Here is a 17,669-nt window from a genome sequence, read left to right on the forward strand (position 1 = left end):
GTTTGGTAGGGATTAGCTTACCACGTGTAACAACCTTCCAAGCCTTCCAATCCATTGTTTGAAGAGAGATTCTCATGCGTTGTTTCCAAAAGGTATAGTTGAGACCACAAAATATGGGTGGTCTAGTTGAGGATTGATCCTCACCAAAGGGAGCTACTCCTATTTGTGTCATCTAGATCTTTATATAGCTTCTAATTAAGATTTACTATAACGTGGCTCTAATACCAATTGAAAGTGAAGTAGTTATCCTAAGAGGGGGGTGAATTGGGTTATTAAAAATTTTAGTTCTATTTAAGGACTCTTAACTTACTTGTTCAATACACAGCAAAACTTTTAATAATCAATCAATTCTCAACCAACACTAAACACACCACAAGTTTTAAAAAAAAATACTTAACCAAACAAACAATCAATCAATCAATAACTCAAAATAACCAATCACAAATACCCAATCAACCACAATTTGCAGCACTTTGTGGAATTTCAGCTTTTGAATATATTTGCCTTAATAGCAACCCTGTGAGTAATTGCAAGCCCGGTATTTGGATGATATTATTTGCTTTCTCTTAGTTAATTTTTCCACAAATAATTAACCAACGTACTCCCTTGGGGGTTTCCGCAAAAGGTTAATTAAAACGTACTTTCTTTTTATTAAAAGTCTTCTTTTTAATTTAGTTTTGATCCCTATAGCCTGCACTTAGCATACACACAATAATATATAACGTGCTAAAATTTAAAAGAGTGAGAAAAGAAGAATATCAAGATTTTTATGAGGTTCAACTTATCCCCAGCCTATGTCCTCGCCTTTGGCCAATACCACCAAAGGATTCCACTATTTGCACTCCTTTCCGGGCAGAGTAAACATTTTACAAATCCTTCCTTTTTAGGTAGAGATACCTCTCCAAGCGATATCCCACGCTTGGTCTAACGATCAAAATCAACCTTGAACCGTCAAAGAACTACAAAATAAGAACAAGAATGGGTGTACAAAGACATTCTCACAACAGAGCAAATTAGTACAAATCAAAGCACTAATATACTTCAAATCAAATACTAAATAGGCAATATGAAACTCAAGATTAGATATCACCGGAGTTTCTTTCTTAGGATTTGAGAAAACTCAATAGCAAACTTAGAACTGTAGGCTTTTGATCAGCAGGAAATCAGTGGTATTCTTCCAGCAAGAATTTGAGTAAGAGTGAGCTTTAGAAGAGTTTGAAAGTAGTGTGCTTGAATGTTGATTGTTTGCTTGGTCCTCTAATTCATTGGGTTAAAGGAGTATTTATAGAGTTTTTAGAGTGAGTTTCCTTATTGCCCTATTTGCTTGGAGTGTCCCCCAACATTAAAATTTGAAAACCTATTTGTTCAAAATTTTCCCGTTGAAGTTCAAATTTTAAAATCTTCGTGGATCAGTCGGCTAAGTCACTTGACTGTACCTATTTTTGTATAGGTCAGTCGGCTGAGACCATTCTGTCTGTCCAAGAATTTTAGGAATTAATTGTTAGTCAGCTGAGTGGACAAAGTTCAAATTGGTCAGTCGGCTGAACAGTCCAATTTGTTAGTCGGCTGAGTGAACATAGTTCATTCAGGTCAGTTGACTGGACAATTTAATTAACAGTTTGAATTGTTAGTCAACTGAGCAAGTACAGTTCATTTAGGTCAATTGGCTGAACTGTTTCAACTTTTCAAAAACTTTCATTTTTAAGACTTTGATCCCTTGTTGTTTGAAAAATTCAAATGTGACTTTTAAAAGCATTTTTCAGGGTTTTCAGAAATTTGGCCTCTAAGTCTATATGGCATCCTAAAGAGTTTCATATATCTAAATAATATTGAATTGAAATACTTACATATGACTTTCTAATTATGAACACCTTAAGCACTAAGTCTTCAAGCTTTTTCCAACTCTTAAGGTCTAGCTTGACTTCAAATCCCAATGAGTTTTAAGCTTTTACTTGTCTTCTTCCATTCAATGCTTATATTCCGGTAAGCTTTCATTTGATTGGCTTTAATTGTAAACTTTCTCCCATAATAACCAAGTTAGCATTTTGATCCTGAAACATTATCACTTAACAACACATGTTAAGGTATCATTCATTTGTTATCATCAAAACAAGATTGAAAAGTCATGTTTGGCCAATACATACTAGTAATGGTTTCATCTAGGTTCATCTTAAATGCCTCATACTCGCTAGTAAGCATGTCAATTCTACTATCCCTTACATCAACCGTTCCTTTATAGGTTACTTCAAGTTTAACCCATATTTCTTTGGCTAATTTGCATCCCATAATTCTATTGAACTCATTCACATCCAGAGCACAATATAGTGCATTCATAACACTTGAATTTACTTGCAGCATCTTTAGATCGTTATCGATCATCTCTTTTTCTTCCTTAGGTATTTATTTATTATCCACGATTTTAATGGGGATGAGGTCACCATATCTGACTACTTTCCAAGCTTTCCAATCCATAGTTTGTAAGTATATTCTCATCCATTGTTTCCAAAAGGTGGAGTTAACACCGCAAAAGATAGGTTGTCTAGATGAGGATTGGCCCTCAACAAAGGGAGATACACCTAAGTGTGCCATAAGGATCTTTATGTAGCTTCTAGATTAGGATTTACTACAACTTAGGGCTCTAATACCAATTGAGAATTTAGGTATACTCCCAAGAGGGGGGGTGAATTGGGATTTAAAAAAAAATTCTTTGTTTGCTTTGTTTTACAAATTCCTTGATTGAATTTCAATTTCAGCAATATTTTCTTTCAGTAATCAATCAACCTTACGCTATTGATAACCAATTCAAATTTAATTCTTTAATGTTGAAACTTGGTTGGTAAATTCAAGAATCAAGTTAGAATAGTTTAGAAACAAATATCAGGTTTTAAACTCAAACTTAGAATTTTTTCCATCACTTTAATCAATGAAATATAATTTTTAGAGATTTGGTTTTGTAATACTTTCAATTCAAAATACCTCTCAGCTGTTGATATTTAAAAATCAGAACTTTATATAATATATCAAACCAATCAATAATTTATAGTATGCTGATTTTAAATATGGATCAAAAACCAAGAATCTAGCAATCCCCAAAATTTAGCAAGATGTAAAGATCATACATGCATATAATATTCTTGCAAAAAATTAAAGAGACTAGAGAGAAGAGCTAAGGACCGGATTTTTATAAGGTTCGGCTAGCAGTATACGTCCTTGCCCTAAGCAACCGTTGTGAGGATTTTCCTTTCCAGCCTTTTCATTAAGCAAAGTTACAACCTCTTGCCTTCTTAGGTGGAGATCTCTCTCTAACGAGAATACCCCTTCTTGCTAGGTAACGATCCAATACCCTTGAATAATCAAAAACAATAACAAAGAAACAAATTTTGTGTCATACAAGAAAAACTCTCTGTTAGAGCAGATTTGTACAAATAAAGAGCAATATACTTCATCAAAATAACAATATAACGATTGAAGCTCAAGTAAATATCACTGTGGTTCTATCTTAAGTTGAAAATCTTAGTGAAAGAGCAAGAACTGTGAGCTTTTATGCAGCAAAAACTTTTCAGCAAAAGTATCCAGCAAGATAGCTTTGAATGTATAAGAATTTGATTAATTGCTGATTATTGGTGTATTTAATTCTTGGATTTAACATGTATTTATAGATAGAAAAAGTAAATTTTCGTATTGCCCAAGTTACTTGGAGTATTTCCCAAGTTTTCTCAAAGATTGGGGACCAAGCAATCAAATTTTGAAACTTTCCCTCGTTGTTTTAAATTTGAAAATATGTTCTTTTGTCGAATGACATATCAAGGTTAGTCGTATGTGCCTTTTGAGTTCAGCGTATTATTCAAACACAGAATGGGGTCAGTCGCCTGTCTCTATTCTATCTGTTCATATTTTTAAATAATATAAAAGTATTCATCACCTGATGAGGTTTCCTCAGTCGCCTGATCTTGTTCTATGTGTTCAATTTATTTAGCATACATATGTCAGTCGCCTAATGGTAACACATCAATAGTCGCCTATCCTTACAAAACATATGCTTTCAAAAACTCTTTAGCTTTTATATTTGGCATATTGAATTGAGATTTTTGAAAATATTTTCTGAGATTTTCAAAAACAGCTCTCTAAGTCAATAATAATTCTTAAAAATTTCAAACATTTATATTGAAATTTGTGAAGTACTTACATGACACTTCTTAAGAACTATGACTTTTTAATCACTAAATCTTCATGCTTTGCTTCCATTCTTTATGTTTGATTTGACTTCCTGCTTCAATAGTATTTAAGTTCATTATGTCTTCTAGTTTTAAGTTCGAGCTTTCAAAGTCTTGTCAAGCACTTGATCTTGATCTAAAATACTTGAGTTCATTTGATTGGTTATCATCAAAACCAGATTCTAAACCTTATTAGGCCAACACTTGGCTCAGACAATGACACGTGTCAACGTACGGACGCGAAACGTGTCCCACTACCCTTATATTTTTTATATATATATATATATTTTTTTTTTCTTCCCTCTCTTATTTCCCCGCATTTTTTCTCTCTCCTCTCCTACTTTCCCTTGTTTTCTGTTCCTCTCTTTTCTCTTTCTACTTCTCGTAGCTCTCAATACTCTCTCCTTCTCTCACTTCTCTTCTCCTCATAGCCCTCTGTACTCTCACTTCTCTTTCCTTCACCTCTCCTATTTCCCCTTCTTCTCTCATGTTTTTCTCCTCTTACCCTCGTAGATTCTCTCTCAACCCTCTGCCTTCTCTTTCTTTCTCTCACCTATCTTCTTCTTCTCTCACCTCTCTTCTCCTTTATTTTGCTTAGAGTTTCATTTTCATTCCTATTTTTGTTTGGCAGGTCAAATGCACATACAGGAAACGAAAGGCACCTAATGTGACTACTTAGTCGTACCGCATGGTTGATCAGGGTCATGCTACTGTAGTTGAATCCAAACCTTGGAGACCTAGTCAAGTACTTAGTCGAGCCTTGTGCTTCCACATTATTGCATTGACTCCTTACACTGCTTAACTCCTTGATTTAAAATCTAATTTCCTGAAACATGAAACATACCATGTGTAACTCCGAACAATGATAAGAAGTGATAATCACAGAGTAAGTAAAGATATCACATAGGTAAATAGGGGTCTAAATAAGCATATTTTAGGAACACATCATGTACCAATTTTTTTTTTTTTAAATCCTGAATTTTCAATTATTCTAACTTTTTCTCCTACAAATTTCGACTCTTGCAAGCAGATTAAGTTAATTTTCCTCGCAAACATGATTTCCATGACTTTCTCTCATAATAGTGCCTATATTCCAACTTGCTAATGTAATCTTAGTTTCTTGTGCTAACTTATTTATCCTCTCCCTTTTATACTGACACGGTATATTCCCTTGACTTAGGTGAATTTGGTAATATTTCATGACAATAAAATCTGACAAAGTTTTAAGTTGGTTGTCAACTACTTAACACAACCCTGCTCCTTTATCTCAGATTGGGACCAATTATGTGTACAAAAAATTTGTGTTACGCAAGCGAAGTAAACGTTTGCATTTTTTTTAGTTTTTTTTCACATAGGCAAATTTCTAAATCACACTCTACAACTAATATAAACTATGCACACTGTTGTTTAATACATATGCATTAAAGAATTTTAAAGCAAGCAATTTTGAGTAATAGTACTTTTTGAAAAAAATTTGTATATTCCAAAAGTTGCAAATGAAAATTACAAAAAACACAAAAATACATATACTAAGCCTACAATCATAAACACAGAATCTCCATTACTAATCAACTATTAAAATTTTTTTAATAATAGTAATAAGAAAAGAAATAACAAGAAAGGAATATATCTCATCAGTGATTAAAACTATGAAGCTAAAAAAGAAATGACAACCACTTGAAAAATACTACAGTCTGTATTCTTTGCCACAAAAAATTTTGATACCATTAATGGAAATCAATCGAAAAATATTTAAGTAATGAAAGCTTGCAAGAATTCTTCAATCTAAATTCAAGATTCAAAACTCAAGAATATTGAAGAAACAAGATTTCTCAATCGATAAAATCATTATTGCTTCTTCATGACTTTAGGGCTAAAGAAAAAAGAATCCTTGAATTTGTTTTGGGTCTTTAGGAGAAAAGAAAGAAAACGAAGTTCAGTTAAGGGATCTGTTTGGTTGGTGAGAAACAAAACCAAAGAGGAAATAACAAAATAAAGAAAATGAAAGGAAAGGAGAAGATGGGAGGTTGGAAGAATTGCTGGATAGAAACTGCCAAAAGACAACAACAGAATTCAGAAATTATAAAAAGAGTTGAGAGAGTTATGCAAGAGAATTAAAGAGAAGAAGAAGAGGAGAAGAGAAACAGAAAAGACACAATAGGGCAGATGGCTGCTGGGCAGCAAAGGACTAGGGACAAAACAGGAGATTAGAACAGTGAAGAGACGAGAAGAAGAGAGAGGAATGAAATGAGAAGAAAAAACAGCAGGTGTCAACAATAATAAATGATTAATAATATTTATTACTAATGACAACAAAAATAATAATAATAAAAAACGCAAAAATAATAATAATAATAATAATAATTACTATTTTAAGGACAATAATTATTACAAAAATTATAAAAATAATAATAACTAATAATAAATACTATGGCAATAATAATAATAATAATAATAATAATAATAATAATAATAAACAATAAATTGGAAGCTAGTATAAAAATAAAAAAAATTATAATACTAACAAAAAAGTAATATTAAAACTAATATGAATCACTCTTATAAAAAATGTAATCATAAAAAATTAAATAATTATGTATTAAAAAATTTTAATAAAAAAATTACTTAGTTTTCATTCCATTATAAAAGTCACCAAAGAAAACCAAATGTTGGAAAGAAATTAAAATTGAATTCATTACTAACCAAAAACAATAATTGAATTTTGAAAGCAGTTCCATCCCTACCTTGATTCTCATTGCTCATTCGATATGCGTTCCTATTCCAATTTCATTCCACAAACCAATCAGAGATTTAATGTAATACTTAGTGCTGCTCCAAGCCTCCCAAAAAATTTATTATTAAAACTTGAAAAATAATTGTAGTTAAGTTTTACTTTTACGTCCTTTTGATTATTTAAAAAAATATGTACTTCAAGCATTCAAAAAGCCACTACAAATTTACTGTCAAATAGGGATGGCAGGCTTAATCATACCCTCACAATTTACGAAACAATTTTGCTCAGATCCAAACTCTGGTGTTCATAAAACATGATGCGCGTTTGCCTCAATTCAGTCGCACCATATTCCGTTTGACATTTCATTCTCATCCTCTTCAATTGCACTAAGCCAAACCAAGCACAACAATGCAACTTCCATAAATTCAAAGTTACAGATTCATATAAAAATGGAAATCCATGTGTGCCCCCACCCTGGCTACTGTACTGATTCTTAAACGCAAATTAAGGAAGCAACGTCCCAACCCTTCACCTGCAAGAATTATGCGACGCAAAATCGCTGATTTCTTTCTATTTAGGAAATTAGACGGACAAACTAAAACTAATTGCAAGACTGCAAGCGTTAGGGTCTTTCTTTTTTTTTTTTTTCCCCTTCCCCTGCCTGAGCCCTACCAAGAAAAGTGCTCGATATCCACCAAACAAAGGTAGAAATGCAAATTTCTAATTTGCAAAGCACGGGATAGGGGAGAAGAATGACATGCAAGATGGCACAATACATTACACTCAACCACTTACCGGACATTCAACCAACTGCAATTTAAAAGATTCAGGAATACCAATAATGTCTGTACACCAGCATTCTCTTTTCCCCTGGCACAAGAGGTAAAGCCAAACATTGAATTTAAAACTTGGGGAGGTCCATGTAGTACCTATGGCTACTAATTTATGCTGTATGCTACACTCTGACGGCAGCTGACAACGGCACCAAATTGGCAGTGGAGGGGGCAGCTGACGGAACAGGGGCAGTGCAAGACACCTTGGATCTCCGCTCTCTTGGGTATGGATAGATGACAGCCAGCTCCCTCACGCGGTGGAGAACAGGCTGTGGAATATGATGCGATGGATGCTTTCTTCCCTGCTCAACCTGCGGCAGCCATTCTCTCAGAATATTATCTTCTTGTTTATGGTATCAGCAAATTAACAGGCAATCAACTCTCCTAACAAGATTGGTAAAATGGCTTTTGAGTGCAGAATTGTAATGAACAGAACAATAGAAGTGGCACCCCTTCAAGTCATTTCAATTTTGATTGTTGTCGTTATTAGAAGACCAGTAGTCGACCACCCATTAAATGATAAAACACACTCAGGGTTTGTGGGACAAGTGAATGAAGGACACAGGAAAAATACTGGACATTCAACTTGTGTTTATATCCATGTTGGATTGATTCATGGTTGCACTGCTTTTATCATTACCAGTTCATGACTAGATTTAATTTTTTTGTCTACACCTCTTCGTTTTGCTTTAACAGAGATTACTTTCCATTAATAATTGCAACGATTTTACCAAAACTATCATTGTTTATCTTCACAGACTTGCGTTAAATTCCCAGGTAAAATTTGCTTTCATTTATGTCCTCAGAACAAAGACCAGCCAGGTACTGTTGAGAACTGACTTCAATGAGGTGCAGAACGCTACTTGGCGTGAAGGTTGGCAGATGAACATAAGATACAGTTAAAAAGATTAAATAAAATTTGACTCAGCAGAAAGAACAGCCAAGGCCTGAAGTCAGTAGAAAAAAACATCCATGTACCCAATATATAAATTGTTGGAATAAAACCTGAGCTGTTGCAGTACTAATTTTCCACTTAAAATAATCTACTTTATTTGCCTACTCAGAATATTTTGATACTTCCATCTTATGATACTTCTCTTTCTAGATTAACGTACTTAAAAAAAAATGAAAATACCAAACCAAACACACAATTTAGAAAAAAATAGAGGCCAGCTTTTGGTTAGGATGTGTTGGTCACTGATTCTTGATTTCTTCAATTCATATGCACACGAGCAAAGACAAACAACATGCCTTTATGCATAATTGAGCCTAATCTCAAGACATTCTCTTTTCCAAAAACCCATGCAGGTTTACATAAATTGCACACTAAATATACAGACATCAATGTTCCAGCGATTAAGCAAATCATATTTAACCAAGGTCAGCTCAAACTGAACACATGAATCCATAAACTGTTCAAGTTTCAGATTTCGGCATAAAAATTTGTTTATAGTTTCAATAGCAAAACAAGCTAACCTCTCTCTTGCTCTGCAACTTCGTACAACTAGCCCTTAGAAGATTTCGCCATTTGTCCTGAAAGCACGGGAAGGATAAAGAATTTCATGAACTAAAGAAGGAAAAGGTTCATATAATAAAACAGTGAACTACCTTAAGATCAACAGATGTGCGATGTGCAGATGAGGAGAACAGCAGCCTCTTTATTTCAGTCCATCTCCCAACTCCGTATTGAGAAACACCTTCAATCAATTTCATCACCTCAGAAAGTGTCCACAACCTATGGTGCTTTCTCCTTCGGCCATCCTTTTTAGTGTTAATCTTTGTGATACTTTCATCATCAGATCTCTCATCTTCTGACTCGGCACAAAAATTCTCCATATCAGAAATTTCATCTAAGATTCTGTCCTCACAATTCTCATGTTCATGACCCTGCAAATATTAAATGTTCCACATTGAGCAACGAAGCATAATGACTGGCAAATACATTGGATAGCTAAAAAACAAATTAAAAACCGTACCGTGAGACCACATTGGAAATCAAGAAGAGTGGTTAAGCAACTTTAATGACAAAGAAAACAGATGTTTTAAATTATGAAAATAACCAATCTGTACTCTAGACAACACCAAACTACAAGACATAATGCCAACAAGAGCATGAAAACAACACTGGCTGAAAAAGAATCTCTAGAAATCAGCATTGCCCAGCAAGAAACAGCTGTCTGCCTGCAAGTTCAACTTTTTTACTATTGAATACAAGCAGTTCTGTTCGACAATTTGGTAGTCATGCTTCCCAAGAAATGCCTTAGATTAAAAAGATATCATCATGTCCTAAATTTGATCTTCCTTTTCAATCTCCTTTTCTTAAACTTCATATACCTGCTTGCATTGGAACCAGACCATGGGTTCGGGAACATCTCTAGAGAATATTCACCATTGGAGGGAATCAAGCTTCTCTACCAGTATACTGACCCCCCATGCCACGCTAAAAAACAATAAAAATCTCCAGAAAGTATTTAAAATTTATCATAAGTTTCAACAATTTGATCAATTTTTCACCATCACTTGGAACAGAACCATCAATCGCCAAAAGGCCATTCAGAGTATTATGTCAGGCAACTCAAAACTACCAAGTGATCCAAAAAACTAGCTTGTGTTAGGGAGCACCACTTTTCAGACCTATATTTGGATTTGTGTGGATTGGGACAGTAATCAAGTATCTTTTTTTCTACATTTTGTCAAAACTCACAAAAATCCAAATCCAAAGTCCAAACTCAAAGCTCTCAGACATAGGGTAAGTGAATCCCACTGAACCATCTATATCAATGGACAGATATTGGATCTTCAGGCTCAAAGGAATAAAGCACATATGCATGCGTATGAAAAAAACATAATGCAATCCATTTTCCTTACCAGAAATGATGAATGTCGCTTTGGGCTCCCTTTCTCCACTGGTGGACCAAAAGGAACCTGAATGCAACCTCCTGTAAAAGATTCATTCTGACAGACCAATGGTGTTTCCCCAGATCCCTTTGGGCAATGCTGCTTACGAAATCTAACACGGAGAAACTTATCCCCTGAGCATTTATAAGACCTTCCACATTTTTTATATCTACCTTTCTGCTCCAAAGATTCTTCAATGTACCTCCGCGTAGGCTTACGCAATCTCTTTTGTGTAAGTACACCTTTTCCCCCTGAATCTAAGGCACCATATTCAACTTTTCTAACATCAGAAGATGAGTTTTTAAGAGAATCACAGCAAGCAAGTCTCTCCCTTTTCATATGTAGATCTATTGGCAAATCATTGCTACTAGACACACCTGTAAAGAGGCTGGATGGTCTTCTGGAGAACTCATTACTACATGAGAAGAATGTTTTTCCTTCATTTTCAGCAGAAGTTGAACCAGATTCCAAAAGGCTCATGCCATTGTCCAACTCACCAAGATTCCCTAATCCAAATGTTGAATGGTACTTCAGCCACTGTTTTTCTGTAACTGATGATTCCTGATCAAACTTGTTCCTAAAATTCTCATTAAGCTCATGAATTGCCTTCTTGTCAAGCAGAGGCAAATTCTGACTGCATGTGGATTCAAGCCAAGGAATATTACCCATAGACAATTCTGAAGCTTCAGCACCACATTCTCCCCTTTTGAAAGCTGGGAAGTGGCCTCTTGAACCCAAGTTTCCCAAGCAAGATTCTTCATATGGACTGTAATCTAAACTGTTGACCCTATCAGAAGTTTCAGCATCTAGATAATAAGAGGAAAATGCGAGGGAAAAGTGAGGGCGTAGAAAGAAAAGAATCAGCAATCTGATTGGTAAAAATGATCATAAAACTAGGCAAACTATCTTAAAAGCTTACCCAAAAGGAAATCTTCACAAGTATTTGAAAGACCATTTGTTCCTTGAAAAGCCCCATCACCAGTTCCTTGCAACACTCCATCAAGATACTACATAAACAGAAAAGTCTTTGATTATTTTTAAAAACATCAAATGTCAAGCTAAAACATGGTCAATGAAAATTATAAGATTTAAGGATGACAACTAAGAATGAAATGAGGATAAAAGGTAGCAGTTTAGTACTATGGGCAAAAATCAGGTATACAATATGGTAAAATATGAAGCATTTACCATTACCAAGACAACTTCTATGTTTTAGAGAACAACTCATGGACTTTGTCAACTAGTATGAGAAGAAGACTCTTAAAGGAAATGGACGTAGTGATACCCTAGTTCCCTGTCCCACGTTGGTTATTACCCAACAATGTGTCTTAAGCATCTTGGGCTAGCTTGTCAGGCCCAAAGGCTTTTGGGCCAGCAGCAGCCTGGACCTTGCATACAACTGCAACAACCTAAATGTTTATAGTAAAGATTTGTTTCAAGGATTTGGACTTGAAATGTCCTGTCATCCTATTGAGTTCAAATTTTGACAATTACGCCAATCAGCATCACACAAATCTCAGTCCAGCATGGTTGCACAGGCACATAGCATACCAACATTTCATCCAGGAGAAGCACAAGTCAAGACATAGCAGATAAGAACATTTATGCAACTTGTTAGATTCGATTGTTTATTCCTCAATGCATTGAATAAAGGATGAGTCGATAATAAATAGTGCAACAACCCAAGCCTTGTGAAAGACAGTTATCCAAATACGTCGCATGATTATGTTCAAACTTTTCCATTACCACCAAGACAAGGGGGAGTGGTGAAAGAAAGACTAATAAGGAGAAGTAAATCCTCTTTTACCCTTTTTTTGTGAACTAAATTCTGTTGCACCAAACCAGTCTTTGTATCAGTGGGATCCAGAGCACGTGGCACTTAAATGGGTTTCACCATACAAGCCAAGGGTGATTCAGTAAGGGAAGCAATAGACAACATGTTTGTTTGTGTGTGTTTGTAGAACATCGGATAACCAGGCCCAGAGGCAAATTAATGGAGTAGGTGTAGCCTACCAGATAATCAAGTTGTACCAAATCTGAACCAAAAATGCAGGACACCCCATGGAATGGGCAAACAACTAGGCTATGGTAGGCTTTTTTATTTCATGTAAAAAAAATAGGATTCAAAGAGTTAAGCTCTTAGGAAATAGACCAGCAATGTATGTCAAGCTAACACAACCCTCATCCCTAAGGAGAAAAGACAACTTGTTGCACAAGGAGAGGCAAACAATAGAAAATAATAAAATAATATTAGGGAAAAAGACAAACAGAGGCAGCAAGGTTTGGACCTAAGACCTATAGAAAACCAAAAGAATTTGATACTATGTTAGACAAGGATCCTTGTCCAGACCATGGATGCCTCAAATAGAATTTTACTCCTAGCATCAAATCTTAAATTTCAAGTAATTGTTGCGCAATCAACAACATAAGAATGAGAAAACAAGAAAATGTTTATAAATTCTACAAGAAAATAAATTTCAAGAATCAGTTTGAGCCTTGTGGAGTTCAAAGTTACATATAACATCATCACAAATTCCCACCGACAATCCACAACCATAACAAGATCACTTCAAGATCCAAAAGCCTAAAGTCATCTTTGGTTCATGAGAATGAGAATAGTGATACCCATTCCCATGTTTGGTTTGTACATTGGTATGGAATAACTCAATCCCACATTGGATGGGCAGGAGTATGTGGTGCAGTCTAATAACAAGTTTCCATGTTACAAGCTATTACAAGGTCTAAGTTCATATAGCATGTCTCCACCAAGTCTCACTTGGTTAAGCCAATGTCTCACAATCTGAACTAGTTGGTTAATCCTGCTAGTGTAAAGAAGTATGCTATTCACAAGCAACAAATGACATACAAAAGGCAACAATTTAAAACAGCAGCACCTCATAACCTTATTCTTATCCAAAGACAAGGATTACACACTCATTAGATGTGCGGGAAAACAATGCACGAATTCCCTCTAGTGTCCCATGCCACCCACATCTGTCTAGGGTTTGTAGTTGACAACTCCATTGCCTAGTTAGTGTTGGACACAACAAGAATTTGCCACCAAGGCATAACCAACTATGTCAACAATTTAGTGGCTAGAAACTATTAGATAGCACTTCACCTAAAAGCTTAAGCTATTAGGTTGAGGGCCAACAATGTATATCTATCTTTAACACTCCCCTGCACGTGCAGCCCAACAACACATGGAAAGATAAACAAACGAGAAATAACACCCATTATAGGGAATGCAGTAATTTTTAAACATCACACAATAAATGCACGCAACAAGACTAGAATCAAGGACCTCTTAGTAACCAACTCTGGTACCATGTTAGACTACCACTTTACCTAAAAGCTTAAGCTATTAGGCTGTGACAAACAGTGTATATCAAGCTTTAATAGAAACAATGCCATATGTCAACCCACAAGTTGTCCCTTTAAAGTTTAGACAGCTTGCATGTAAGCCCCTACAACAAAACCGTCAAGTAACCGCCCTGCCTGGTCAACATGTCAACACTGCAGCATTTGACACTGACATTGACATTGCACATAGCCTATGGGTCAGCACCTTGTGCCATGCATTTTTTCCTCTTAACCATGACTTATCCCACACACAAGCAAGCATCATATGTCAAAGAGGCACTTGAACTATACCCAAGTAAACTGTCCAGCCATGTCAGCCAAAACCACCCACAGTAGCAACCTTGTCAAAAACCATGGCCCTAACCATGTCCATCTTTGACCATCTCAACTTGTCGAGTAAGCAACTTAGCATCTATGTGCTGCCTCCTTAGAAACATAGATCATCAATTCAGCAAATGTAAAGATAACATATGGCAGGCCATCTAGTGCTATTGCCTTAGCACATGAGTTGACAACACCGTGTGCCTAAGCAATGTCAAGGTAATCAAGGGTTTGACAATAGTCATCATGCCTTTATCTTTCTATGTTCATGTCAACGGTGAATGAAAATGACGTCACCAATTACATGAAATGACATGGCAGAATTGGGCATATAGGGCAAGATAGGATGGTTAGTTTGGCAGGCAAATGCATCTTAAGGTCTCTCACTAGACAAAGCTTGCAAGTGAGTAGGCACCACATGGCAAGGAAAGCCATAAGAAAACCTTTTGGTAGGATCATTAGGGCACTAAGTCCCTAAGAGCTAGCCCATTCTAATAAATGCAGCCCATGAATAAGCAAACTTACCATGGTGCCACCAACCTTATATTTTTCTTACCTTTATAGATGATGTCTTCACATGGTTAGAAGCATTGAATTGCTTTACACATTTTTCAATAGAGATTGAAAATCAACAAGAGAGCCTAAAGGCTCTTGAGACTAACCATGGTAATAGTTGCCTATTGAACTAGCTTATTTAGATAATATGAAAAAGAGACACAAATTAATAATTCCAAGAATGCCACAGCATAATGGTGTTGCAAAGTGCAGGATTTGTGCTTTGTTCGACATCATTAGGTCCATGATTGGGCGCAAACCTTCAAATAACATTTTTCATGCAATTGCCGCAACCACCATTTAAAACTATGGTATGTAATAGTAAGGTAGGACAACTTTGTTTTTGTCAAGGACACTAAAATTTTCAATTCCTCATCCTTTCTTTTTATGTCAAAGACATTTAAATGGCAAAAACTGACATGGAGTTGACTAATTCCAACATTAGGAAGACCATATGATAGGACCTAGGAGTTAATATCTCGAGAAACCACCCCAATAGACCGCTAGGATTGTCTTATGAAACCCAAGGAAAGTCCTTGAAAGGCCTTAAATCACAAGTCAAAGCCCATCGATTCTCCATTGGAAAAGAAAAAAAGCCACTCCATCGGTCTTAGAACTCTTGACCAATGCCCAGAGTCTAATGAGGGAAAAGAAGATCCTAGAAAAGGTACACTATGCAACTACATTTGTAAGTCTTACATTTGCATTGACATCTACTCAAACACGTTTTGCATTGTAGTTATGTTAGTAAGCCAATACCAAAGCCCTTAAGAAGACTTTGCAATACCTCCATAAAAACAACTACTAATGCAAATGACACGGATGAGCAATATTTTGAAAAGAAAAGGCATAAGGCAAGGCATTTTTTTTTTTTTTTAATATCAAAAGAAGTGATTTTATTAGAAAGAGAAGAACTTACAAAGAGGAGAGCGAGACATCCCCTATCAAAATTTCAGAAAAGTCCAAAAAAAGGAAACTAAAACACAAAAAATACTTACAAGGTGAAGTGTAAGCCGCATTAAGGAATAGAACTTTTGGGAATTTTATAGATAAAATTAATCAATTAAAATTAAGAAAATGACAAATAAAATTTAAAATTCAAATTTAATTCCTAAACTACATTCTAAGAATACTAACTTGAATTCATTTAGTAATCAAGCCAAGGAATGGATAACATTACAAAGTTCAAATTATTTTCATGACCTCATTGAGGTTCAAGAGTTTTAGCGATCATCTCATATTAGGATATTACTTTAATATAAACATGTGATTATAATTCCCTAGCCAAGAGATAGTCATGACATTACATCATGATCTAAGGTGAAACTCTAAATTACTTTGAAAGGTTGAGGTTCAAGAGTTTCAATGATCAACTTGTATTCGGACATTACTTTCGCATAAGCGTGTGTTTAAAATTTTTAACCAAGTATAACTTGAAATTTTGATGGGGAAGTTCAAGAGACTATGTATGAGCAAGAGGCATTTGGAGATCTTTGCATTTACCATATGAGTTGGCATAATTTAGGATAATTGGACTTAAATCATATGATTATCAGCATTCAGGGTTTTGCAATTATATCTCATTTGGATCACTTTTCCTTATTTATTGTTAGGAGAAAACCATGATCATAAAATTCCATGAAATTCACAAAATTTCTATTAAAATTTCCACTTTCCATCACCATCAAAATCAAAATGGCACAGTGCGCCACTTCTGGTTAGAGGATAGCTTGTTGTTGGCACATGGTATTTGACTCTATTCCTTGAGTTGGAGACATGAGAAAGACACTATTGCAATCATGGCACTATGTGGGTAGACCACCTAGGATGACATCGGGCTTTGGCATTATTGAAATAGAGATATTACAAACCAAACATGCGAGATGAGATAGTTGAGTATATACTTTGTCCTATCTCCCCTGCTAACAAGACAAGGTGGAGCAAAAGAAAAATGTAGGACTCTTGGTACCTTTTCAAATGGGAGTCTCTTGACTTTATTACCAACCTAGCTAGAGGCCAGGACTTAAATTTCAATTTCAGTTTCAATTTCAATTTCGATTTAAAGAAACTATGGAAATTTATAGTAAATGATGTAAATTTAAAATAAAACTTTAGGAAATATTAAAATAGATGATTATGCTTAATATGGTATCAAAATACATTTGAAAAAATGCGTATATGACAATTTTTTAGTGTGTAAGGTATTAAACAACATATCGTGAAACAAGCTATGAAGTGAAGAACATTCAAATGATTATAAAGTTTTGAAGCTATTACTTTGATGATTTAAGCGAACAAATTTATTATTTTAAACTACATTTTCAATAAATATCATACATTTAATGATCTAATACCACATGGAATTTCTTAGTGGCTCAAAGTCATCTCTCCTATCCCTATCTTTAGGATTTCAAGATGGCAAATATTGTTTACAATAATCACTCCATGTCACTTAATTTCCAAAATATTGAGTAGAGGTGTGCATGTGTTGCTAATACTCCTCCATAGCCATCTTATTCATGGCAATTTCTACTCGGCAAGATGATCTTCTTGTATTAGGATGTCTTCTTGCAGCTTCTACTTGTTGTGTATGTCCATAGGATTATTTTGCATTTGTATACTAGTCATACCCATATTCTTGGCCTGTTTGTCCATACCCATAGGTATGTGGTTTCCAATTTTCATATTGTTGTGTCTACTCATGCATATAGAAATGGTTGGCCATATGTTGATTGTGAGAAACTGTTTTGC

The 17,669-nt window shown here is 35.1% G+C and overlaps 1 protein-coding gene across 7 annotated transcripts in view; it reads right to left on the minus strand.

The window, feature by feature from the left end:
* Positions 1–7,725: 7,725 nt before the first annotated feature.
* LOC131149236 (uncharacterized) overlaps positions 7,726–17,669 on the minus strand; it is a 68,053-nt gene continuing 58,109 nt past the window's right edge. For all 7 annotated transcript variants that reach the window (XM_058099504.1, XM_058099503.1, XM_058099502.1 and 4 more), the window contains 5 exons: positions 11,599–11,686; positions 10,650–11,485; positions 9,390–9,668; positions 9,258–9,314; positions 7,726–8,092 (listed from right to left, as the gene is read on the minus strand). In XM_058099504.1, coding sequence (XP_057955487.1) covers positions 7,904–8,092; positions 9,258–9,314; positions 9,390–9,668; positions 10,650–11,485; positions 11,599–11,686 — 1,449 coding nt within the window. In that variant the 3' untranslated portion in view covers positions 7,726–7,903. The remainder of the gene's footprint in view (positions 8,093–9,257; positions 9,315–9,389; positions 9,669–10,649; positions 11,486–11,598; positions 11,687–17,669) is intronic.

This window comes from Malania oleifera, chromosome 2 (genome assembly GCF_029873635.1).
Source record: "Malania oleifera isolate guangnan ecotype guangnan chromosome 2, ASM2987363v1, whole genome shotgun sequence".
Lineage (NCBI taxonomy): Eukaryota > Viridiplantae > Streptophyta > Magnoliopsida > Santalales > Ximeniaceae > Malania > Malania oleifera.